The sequence below is a fragment of the Lytechinus variegatus genome, chromosome 13, assembly GCF_018143015.1.
Source record: "Lytechinus variegatus isolate NC3 chromosome 13, Lvar_3.0, whole genome shotgun sequence".
NCBI lineage: Eukaryota > Metazoa > Echinodermata > Echinoidea > Temnopleuroida > Toxopneustidae > Lytechinus > Lytechinus variegatus.
The window spans coordinates 1,491,072-1,502,637 of record NC_054752.1 but is presented as its reverse complement, the minus strand read 5'-3'; the positions used below and the strand labels follow the sequence as shown (position 1 = coordinate 1,502,637).

General features: G+C 36.1%; 1 protein-coding gene across 2 annotated transcripts in view; it reads left to right on the top strand.

Moving 5' to 3' along the window:
• The first annotated feature begins 4,081 nt into the window (after nt 1–4,081).
• Nucleotides 4,082–11,566, top strand: part of LOC121426313 — a 30,422-nt gene continuing 22,937 nt past the window's right edge. Inside the window, exon 1 of one of the 2 annotated variants that reach the window (XM_041622567.1) lies at nt 4,082–4,375. In XM_041622567.1, the coding sequence (XP_041478501.1) occupies nt 4,287–4,375 (89 nt within the window). In that variant the 5' untranslated portion in view covers nt 4,082–4,286. The remainder of the gene's footprint in view (nt 4,376–11,566) is intronic. The other variant, XM_041622565.1, reaches the window with a different exon arrangement.

The window sequence follows — 11,566 nt, the reverse complement described above, 5'->3', positions numbered from 1 at the left end:
AGGTGTATAATCTCATAGGTAGACATGAACACTCCGTGCAATGGGGGCCATTAAGGGTCAGTTGTACCTACATGCTATTCATAATTGTTACTTGTATCTTGAATTATTTTTAAATGTTATTTTAAAGCTTATTTACAATGTTGAAAGGCTAACAAGATACATGTATGCATATTCATTCGAAAAAAGGATTATCCACCAATAAGTTAGTGTTTATGATGATGATGAACAGCATTTATCTGTAAAAAAACAAAAACATTCAAATGCGCCAGCTCCCCAATATGTCACACAATATTCACAAAGTTGCTGGAAAAGATGGGTCTTTAGTTCAGATTTGAAGGTCTCATTGTTAGGAACATTTAATAATCTTGTTACTTGTAGTGGAAGACATTACCTTGGACATGTTCTGAAAGCAAGGGCAAATATTCTTGGCCGCCTTCTCTGTATTCAATATGCATGGCAATTTGCTCAATATTCTCTGAAAAAAAGCTCCTTTTTTTTTTAATTATGTGAATGTTAATTATGTCCTGATGGGTGCTTCATAAGGCTGTTTGTACTACATGGCTTTACACGGGACTGAAACATTGCTTCAAATACAGAAGCCATTAAAACAAGTCCAAACTAAACCTTGTGTGTGGTCTCAAGAATTGACTGACTGTTATTGTTAAGGCAACTGCACACCTTACGACCCGACTGGTCTGATTGAGTAGAGGGAAATGTGACGTCACATTAGCTTGATAGTCACAGACCAGTCAGAGACAAAGCGAAAGGAAAGCCCTTAAAGGGGAATCCAACCCAAATAAAAACTTGTTTTTATAAGGAAAAGAAAAATCAGACAAGTTGATAGGTGAAAGTTTGAACAAAATTGGACAAACGACAAGAAAGTTATGAATTTTTAAAAGTCGTAAATATTGGTAATCACTATACCCATGGAGACTTCAAATTGGCCGCATATGGGATGTCATAGTGATGTAAGGCAAGGACTACTCTTCCATGTACTCCAATACATATTATGGCTAAAATGTCATTTTTCCCAAAAGTTTTATTTCAAATTATATTTTTCTTTCATGAGGACATACTACAATATACTACCTGGGTTATATTTAGATTACTGCCCCAGGGTAATGGGTACTTAGGAGAAAACCACAAATCCCTGATAATAAAGTACATGGCCTATGAGAAAGTTGTCCTTGCCCCTTGTCATAATTTACATACATAGTTGCCAATTTGAAATCTACATAGTATTAGTGATCTCAATTTTAAAGCAGCTATAACTTTCTCATTGCTTGTCCGATTTCTTTCAAACTTTCACCATTCTGTTTAATTTATTTTTCTCCTTCCCAACATAACATTTTATGGCCAAGGCTGGATTCCCCTTTAAGGATTTGACATGTTGAATCCTTACAACTGGATCGCAAGCTCAATCCAACTTCTAGCCAATCAGACAGCAGAGTCACACTTTATTCCGATATGTACATGATATTCAATATGCATGCGCAGTAGTAACTACCTTGCAATTTATCTCTACTCATTCAGTCGCAGACCAGACGTAGACCAGTCAGTTAATTCATAAGGTATGCGGTGGCTTTTAAAAAAGTTTCCAGGACAACAGTCATAACACTGATTTTTTTTCAAATGAGATGTAATTATATGACATTGCTTATTTTTCACAAACAGTTACCGGTAAATGCACAGCTTTAATAGTGATAAGTCAATGATATCACTCATTATTTTTTTATTAGTAGAAAAACTATGAATTATACAATATTTCAGTTTTTACATATTTGACAGCAAGGACCCTCTTGTTTCAACCACAATAGATTAAAGGGTATGAAACTCATGGAACAAGTAAGCATGTGTGAGAGTAAACATTGAAAGAATGAAATCATCAAAACTTAGTAAAATTGGACAAGCAATAAAAAAAGTTATGAGCATTTTGAATGCCAAGAACACTATGGCCCGAATTCTTATAAGGTGGCTAACTTCGCCCATGGGCTAAATCGCATCATTTGACGTCATTTAGCCCGAGATAAGTTAGCCACCCTTCGAGAATTCAGGCCTATATTGCTATACTTGTATTAAATAATGGAGATTCTCCCATTGGCAACAAGATCAGTGATGTCCCATGTCCTGTACAACTTCCCCCTTTAGCATTTCATAAAAAAAGAAATGATGAGTGGCCTTTAAGCAGGATAACTGTTTTTATTAGATTAATAAATTAAGCAAAAATTGTCATAACTTTCTTATTTTACATTTGTCTTTGACAAAATTTTGGGTGTACTGTTCAGTGTCGCTCATTTTTCTTTTTTTTAAAATACAATGTATTTTGTAAATGGAAATATAATTAAAAAAAAAGACTAACACAGGGTCAGAGGAACCGTGGAGGGGGCCGGGTGTGGGGCTTAACTACGTGCATGGTTTGGAAAATGACCATGAATGATTTTATGCATGTCTAATTCAGCCTCCCTCTTTTGAAAGACAGACACATTGAAAAGATGAACATGAGAGATGTCATCAATTGAATAAAGATTCAATTACTAAAATAATGAATAAAATAGGAGATTATGTTGACAAGACAAACATTTATATAAGATGATTATGTATGTAAACTGGAAATGAATCAGAGAGATATAAACCAAGTAGATGAAAGTACGGTATTACTCAATTGATCAGGCATCAAATATAAATTCAATTGTCAAACTGACAAACATAAGAAAAGGATCATCACATAAGCCTATGGCATTGGGATGAATTGAATATATGAATGTTTGAAACGGATGAATAATTCAAATAAATATTACAACAGGGGCTGTCGAGGGGACTGATAGAGCCAGGGCGCAAGCCAGACTCGGTTTTCCTCAATTGAGCACAGGGGTAATAGGTTACATAATAAGGATTCCCTATTTGTGCTCTTGTTCTTCCTGTCTCTTAATCTTTTCCTTTTTCTCCCATTTTTTCTGACTAAGTGAAAATTCATGAAGGATGGTCACCCCCCCCCCTCTCCCCAGGGTTCATTACCATCCTGCCTGTGGGGAATCTACCGCTAGGACTATATGCCAATGCTGTATAGAGCACACTTGAGGGTAATTTTTGTATTCACCAGAGCGCTTAAAGGTCAAGTCCACCTCAGAAAAATGTTGGTTCGAATCAATAGAGAAAAATCAGACAAGCACAATGCTGAAAATTTCATCAAAATCGGATGTCATAAGAAAGTTATGACATTTCAAAGTTTCGCTTATTTTCAACAAAATAGTTATATGAACGAGCCAGTTACATCCAAATGAGAGAGTCGATGATGTCACTCTCTCACTATTTCTTTTGTTTTTTATTGTTTGAATTATACAATATTTCAATTTTTACGAATTTGATGATTAGGACCTCCTTGCCTGAAGCACAAAATGTTAAAATAATGGAATTTCACGTGTTCAGACGGGAATGAAACTTCATTTCACATGACAATGACGAGAAAATAAAAATATTTCATATAATAAAATACAAAAGAAATAGTGAGTGAGTGATGTCATCAACTCTCTCATTTGGATGTAACTGGCTCGTTCATATAACTATTTTGTTGAAAATAAGCGAAACTCATGCAAAATGCCATAACTTTCTTATTTTACATCTGATTTTGATGAAATTTTCAGTGTTCTTTTATGCTTGTTGAATTTTTCTGTTTTTATTCAAAACAAGTTTTTGTTGAGGTGGACTTTTCCTTTAAAAAACTTGTGTTTTGGGGTATATTTTTGTGTACGCCGTGTACTGGTGGAAAGTAAAATGGCAAGACAATTTCAGTTTTCCGATTTCTATTTTTAATCAAGAAAAATTAATTTAAATAGCCAAGTTATGAATAGCTGTAATGGAACCTGACAGTGTCAAAAAGTCAAGCATTTGTCCCAAAGAAATAGAGAAAATGAGAAAATAAGCCAAACATTGCCAACCTTTATTTCAACACACGGGGAGGAGTAAGATATCATTAACCTTGTCCATAGAATGATTGCCCCCCCCCCCCATATTATGATTGATACCGGTGTACGTGTATGTCCTCTATTGGCGTTCCATACATGCCTGCAAATCACATGACATTATTAGACAGCGAAAATACAACGGTAGCTAGAAACCGAAAATCAGAACTGGAGTGGAGAGTGGAGACTAAAGTATTGTAAACCTCTACGATCAACAATGACGGCTCGTCAAAGATGCTTTATGATTTTGTTCTTTCTAATGGTTGTCGTTTACTTTGAGGACGTAGAAAGTCAGTCTTGCCAACCGTTAGCTGGAACGACCAAGAAATGCGCTTGCACATACCAGGACGGGAGTACCGGTACCTCAAAATTTATAGACTTCACTCCACTGGCGAATGCAGCGGGCCAGGGCCCGCGTAAGTACAGTCACGTCAGATTGCCGTGTGGGCGTGGCAGTCCAGGCTCACCCGGCCCAGAATATTTTAGGATTTGGTGGTAGAATTTTTTATGAAGCCAGTATAAAAATAAAAAGGCAATACAGTGCGTAAAAAACACGAAGGGTGGCAATGTTTGGCTTATTTTCTCTTTTTCTTTGGGGCAAATGCTTGATTTTTTTGCACTGACAATTTCCATTACACCTATTATTCATACAACTTGACTCTTATTTAAATTTGATTCTTTAAATAATTTTTTTCTTAATTAAAAATAGAGATAAAAAAATGAAAATTTTCTTACCATATCTTTCCACCAATAGAGGGCGTACAAAAAATATGCCCCAAATTCAAGTTTTTGAGCGCTCTGGTGAATACAAAAATCATTCCCAAGTTACTAATGAAAAATAAATTGCAACTGTATGGAAATTAGTAATTTTGGTCTCAAAAGTGATATTTTAATGATTTTTTAAAGTTAGATTCCCCACAGGCAGGGTGGTAGTTAAGTGAACAAGTGAAGTGGAGCACGCGAGGTTTCATTAGATAGGTGCTGCACCTTGGCCGCACTGTGCACGAGCCGCTTGCGGCAAGTGCCCAGTGTCAGTGATTGTGCACCATCTGAACAAACCAAGCTTTCTCTGCATTTATAATGCACAACAGAGCAAGTGCATTATTTGTTTTATAAAATAGCAGCACAGAAATAAATTCTTTAAAAGTTACAGGACAGTTTTGTTGGACTTCTCCTGGGATTTCTACCTCACCAGTCAGACTGCAGGTCCCTATGCTAATGAGCAAAAAGGCAAGATTCATCCAAATCATCTCGTGGCTGAATCCTTGCAAAATCTTGTGATTCGTGAGATTTTCTTTCTCTAAGAATTTACCTGTTTTAACCTCAAGTTAAATGAAATATTATTGCACCATCAGATAGAGTAAAACTTACTCTTTCATATTGGTCATTTATTTTGAATACAATATTTTGTTAAAAAAGTAAATTTCTGGCCTGAAAGTGTGCCTCAAAAATGAATTTTCTTCCTCTGTTTTCTTTTGCAAATTGTGCAAAACTTTTTATTTATTTAGGTGCTGCACCTTGGCCGCACTGTGCACGAGCCGCTTGCGGCAAGTGCCCAGTGTCAGTGATTGTGCACCATCTGAACAAACCAAGCTTTCTCTGCATTTATAATGCACGACAGAGCAAGTGCATTATTTGTTTTATAAAATAGCAGCACAGAAATAAATTCTTTAAAAGTTACAGGACAGTTTTGTTGGACTTCTCCTGGGACTTCTACCTCACCAGTCAGACCGCAGGTCCCTATGCTAATGAGCAAAAAGGCCAGATTCATCCAAATCATCTCGTGGCTGAATCCTTGCAAAATCTTGTGATTCGTGAGATTTTCTTTCTCTAAGAATTTACCTGTTTTAACCTCAAGTTAAATGAAATATTATTGCACCATCAGATAGAGTAAAAGTTACTCTTTCATATTGGTCATTTATTTTGTATACAATATTTTGTTAAAAAAGTAAATTTCTGGCCTGAAAGTGTGCCTCAAAAATGAATTTTCTTCCTCTGTTTTCTTTTGCAAATTGTGCAAAACTTTTTATTTTGAGCCTCAATGATATCTATATCACCATAAAGCTGAACTTCTGTACTTTCTCACAATGCCACTCTTGATATGCGGCACCTTTTAATCGGGTCAAGATCACACTTTTCCCACCAAGGTACAAGACGAGATTTCTGAAATTCTGTACTTGCATGAAATCCAGAGTCCTGATTGGCTGGATAAGGTTCACAGAACAACAGGCACGGGGTATTTGAGGAGATTACCACATGGGAAGTATGACCTTCCCACGAACCCAGGCACTGGAACCGTTGGAATTTGCCACTGGGTGGTCTCTTTGACCAATCAGAGTGCAGTATTCTTGTTTTCAAACTGCTTATGTACTTGGCAAATGAAAAGTGTGATCTTGACCCGATTAAACCAATTCTTATTTTGAAACCTACCGGTATATCATTTCAAAGCATATATATTCAGCTTTATCATGATATGAAAATCATTTGGGCTCAAAAATAAAGCTTGAAAATAGCAGCTTTTCTCAGGTGAAAATATTTATTTTGTAGCATATATTAGATCAAAATTTCAACCTATATTACAAAATTTTTGAATAAATCCAAACACATGACCTGAAAGAATGATTCTTCTTCTTTACAATGGTACCAAATTCATGAAATTCGATGCACAATTAGAGCAGCAATAACCGAATGAAAAGAGGTGTTTTGGTCCGCATCAAGCTAATTAAATATGCAAAACAACTCAAGTCATGAATATCACTTGGATGAAAGAAGCCACTTTCTTGGAACCTGCAGTCTGACTGACACTGGTTTGCTGGAGCTTGCAATGTCAAGTTTCGTTGAGTGCACTTGTTCACTGCTACAGGTAGGGCTATGGTATGCCAATGTTGTACATAGCACACCCTTTAAAAAATCATTAAAATATCACTTTTGTGACAAAAATTACTTATTTCCATACAGTTGCAATTTATTTTTCATTAGTAAGTTGGGAATAATTTTTGTATTCGCCAGAGCGCTCAAAAACTTGATTTTGGGGCATATATTTGTGTACGCCCTCTATTGGTGGAAAGTAATATGGCAAGAAAATTTTTTATTCTTTTTTTTCTATTTTTAATTTAGAAAAAATAATTGAAAGAATTATATTTACATAAGAGCCAAAAAGAATTAAATTTACATAAGAGCCAAAAAGAATTAAATTTACATAAGAGCCAAGTTATATGATGAATAGCTGTAGTGAAAACTGATAGTGTATAAAGAAAATCAAGCATTTGTCCCATACAAAAAGAGAAAATAAGCCAAACATTGCCACCCTTATTTTGCCACAGATGGAGATGTAACTGAGAACAAGGTTATATCATAACCTTGTTCATTGAATGAGTGGTTAAGTGCACCTTTTGCACTGCCATGCAGTGCACCAAAAAAAGTTGAATGTCATGTGACGCATATTGGCCAATCGCGATGCTTGAAATAATACACCTATTATTAAATCACAAATACAGTCGTGACAAGACATGAGCAAACTTCAATAAACAAATGACCCAGGGGCCTAGATCTATGCTATGAAATTGTAAAGCTTAGTCCCCTCTTTCATTTGGACTGGAACATTGTAGAACTAGATTCTAAAAGATTTCTCATTTACGTATGCCATATGAGCTAGACAGTTGGCAGCTGTCTGTTTCGAGGAGATTTGTTAACATTTTTTTTTCATTCCTCATACACAGACTGCTCGCTATCGTGCAACCACCATTGGGGGTAAACAATGCAAAATCCCCCCGTCGGGGCTCATTGATATTATTTCATTAACTCTTCATGCGTTCACCTGTAAACTCCCTGTGTGTAATTGCATTATTTTAGCAGTGATCCCCTCTACGCAGTATAATACGCTCTGTTATTCAGAGTGCCATAACTTTTTATCTGATCATTTTGAAAGAAATGTTGTGTAGCAAATTTGTAGAGTGTTTCCTGGGCTTTCTTATCGTATATAAATTTATTGGATAAATTATGGAAAAATGTATAGTAAATTACATTTTCTAAATGCTTTCTCCTAATACTTCCAACAAAATTTAGCCCCCCTTTTACTTTGGTTCTTGTGTTAGTGGCATGATTTTTATTTATCCACTTGGACTGTTCATTACATAAGCTTTGTATTGATACCAAAATCATGATAATCTGATAAAAATAGCCCATATATAGTGGAAAATAAAAGAGAGTAAATTTTTGCCTGGTCAAGGTACTGTACTCCATTGAAAGGGTCTCATTCACATTCGTGCCATGAGTCACAGACTCCTAACAATAAACCTGGCCATGGTATTGTTTGTGAGGAGGGTTTTATTGATTTTCTCCTCTCCTTTTTCAATGAACTTCCTGGCTGTGATCAGGATGTATTGATTTTTTTGAAAACTCAACGATTCTGCAATTTGTAAACTGGGATGATCCGTCGAACGCTAAACTAATGTCGCACGCGCGATCGATCGGTACACATGTACGGTATACACAAACGCCAGGCTATACATTGTAGCTAGGCACGCTCCGGGGCATGCAATTGTTCGAAAAACAATGGGACAGGGGACGTCTATGGGAAATGTGTGGTTGTGCAAAAATGCGAACGAAACACGCCTACAGATGTGCAATAATGCGAACGTAACGCATGAAGAGTTAAAATATAGAAAAAGAATTGTACCAAAATAAAGATTATTATTCCATTTTGGCCTGAAATGTTCCAAAACATGGAAAATAAACTTAAAAGGGGAAAAACGGTGACTTACTTCGGCTGTTGCTCAACTTCACTTTCCAGTATTATCCAAACTTAATACCTGCAATTGAGTCCCTGTACAGATCGAGCTAGAACTTACGTCTCTGTATTTGGTGAGTGGGGTTCAGCGGAACAACCAACATAACAGAGACCGTAGCTTTTGGTCTAGCCATGAGCATGATGAGAGTCATTAAAACAATTTGTAGAAAGGATACCAAAAGGTCACTTGGCAGATGGTATCTGGGTTTCAAAAAGAAAATAACAGTTTTTAAATACTCAATAATATCTGTACTCCCTATAGACTGTTCCTTAATTTGATACCTCAATCAAGAAAGTTCTGTCATATTGAAATAAGGCTTGAATTTCAATAATTTCATGAAATTGAGAGGTCTTCCTAGCTGGCAGCCATCTGTTTCTAGGAGTTTTATAACATTTTGTATTTTTAAATTCTCATACACAGATGGCTAGCAATCATGCAGCCGTGAAAGGGGGGTTAACAATGCAAAATTCCCCAACGGGGCTCATCGATTTTTGTCTTTATTTCATAAAAATATATAAAAGAACTGGACCAAAATAATGATAATCATTCCGTTTTGGTGTGAAATGCACCAAAATGGGGAAAAATATTAAAAGGAAAAAACAGTGAATTACCTTTACGTCAGCTGTCTCGTAACTCCCACTTCCCTGGTTTATCCGAACTTAATACATAAACATGTGGCAATTGAATCACTGTACACCGAGTTAGAACTTTGGTCTCTGTAATTGGTGAGTGGAGCCAACGGAGTTCAGCGGAACAACAAATAACAGAGACCAAAGCTTTTGGTCTTAGGTTTTACAGGCTAGCTTTCAGACTTAATTGACACTACATTTTGTTGACGATCAGTCATGGGTAAGGTCTATTGTCAACCATTCGAAAGTGGTGAAACTTTCATTGAAGGGGTGGATACCATGCGCGACCATGAGGTCTCGAAAGCACCCTAAACAAGTATTTTCCACATTCTGGAAATGCAACCCTTCACAAGTATCGGCATGTGGAGCTGTACCCTTAACAAGTATTGGAAACAATAGAGATGCCAAGTTAAAAGACCAGCTATGCGTGAGATTTTCTGTGAATCTGAGTGAGATCACAGACATTGTGTACAATGTATATGGGGATAGGCTGTGATAGTTGCGTGAGACAGAGATTTGAGGGGATGTAACAAGAGTCCAAAATGCTTGAGTCTCACGCATAATGCGTGAGACTTGGTAGCTCTGAAACAAAACAATACCCTTGACAAGTATTCCCTGAATTGAACCCTTTAAACAAGTGTACAGCGATATTTTAGTTATGTCACGGACGTCAGTCGTCGGTTTTACCTTTACCTATCATTGGGTTGAATCAACCCCCCTCACTATTTTCTACGATCTTTCCGCCGCACGAAATTTTTTGACCACTCCACTGGCAGAGTTTATACTTATAAGTCTCGCGCATCTTTTGAGACTAAATTCACGACTCCCGGGTACGCGGTTCCTAAATTACGCAACATTTCGTAAGTGCATGTCAGACCAAAATTTTTTTCAAAATGTGATTTTGTGTACAAAGTCAGTGCAAATTGAATTTTCTCATCTTATTCATAAAGATATGATTATATTTTACTTTAAACATCTGAAATCAATTGATTTTAGCATGATTATAATTAAAAAAAGGTTGGTGGAAAAATAACACATATGGCTGAAAAACAAATAAATACATAAGGGCAATTCCACAGGTTGGTGGACATGAGCTTAAAATTCAAATTATTTTCTTGAATTTTTTTATACTTTAAGTCCTTCATACATGATAGTTTCAGGAACAAGAAATAAAAAGTTTTTCATATGTATACTTTGGAAAAAAATGGTCAAAAGTTGTGTCTTCCATTGTGTACCAAAATACAAGAAAAATAGTGAAAAATGAAATATGCCTTATTACCATTTTGTTGTTGCAACAACATACCACTTTACATATTTCTGAAGTTTAGAAGAGTCAAATTACTTAAAATACACAACTGCTTTTCAAGTAAATTTGTAGTACTCATTCAAAAATGAATATTGCAACCTGCTCAGGTGATGTAACGTAACCGAAAAAAATGACTTTGTTTTCTGAGAGAAAAATTCTTCACAGTTAATTGGTGGGATTTTAAATTCTCTTCCTTCAAACAATCTTTGACACAGTGATGACTATCAAAATCATTAAAAAGTACAATTTTTTTTATAAAAATGATGAAGAAAAACTGTAACGTGAGTAACTTTGTAACGTGAGTAACCATCATGTAATGTGAGTAACCAGTAAAAATTATTCAGTTCGGTAACATTTTCTGTGGGATGTCAAGTTTTAATTCTCATGGTGAGTTGTGAAGTTATTTTTGATTAATTAAAAGCAAAATGAGGGTACATCTCTTTGATGCGACTCTTTGTTCATCAAAATATCAGTGGTCATACAATCACACAAAAAATTGAATATTAGTAGAAGTATTCACAATGCGAGAGTGCATTAGTAAGACTTGGTTTTGATTAACCAAACTTTAAAGAGTGTTCGAACAACACATTGAATGCCCTTACCTGTAACCCTATCTAGGCCGGGATATTTTTGGAGTTGATATGGCCCGGGGAGGGGGGGGGGGGGCTCCCAGGCCCCCCTTGAGATCTCGGCCATTGGCTGCACGATCACGCCGAAAATTTGTGTGCAGGTTGTCTTGGACATAATCTACAATACTATACAGTAATTTATTTCATGCAAATTGGTATTAAGCGATTATGCTAATTTATGCATAATTAGTAAGCGAAATCATACTTTTCCCTCCTACTCCCTAATAAAGCTCCAATTGTTCCAATTTTTGGT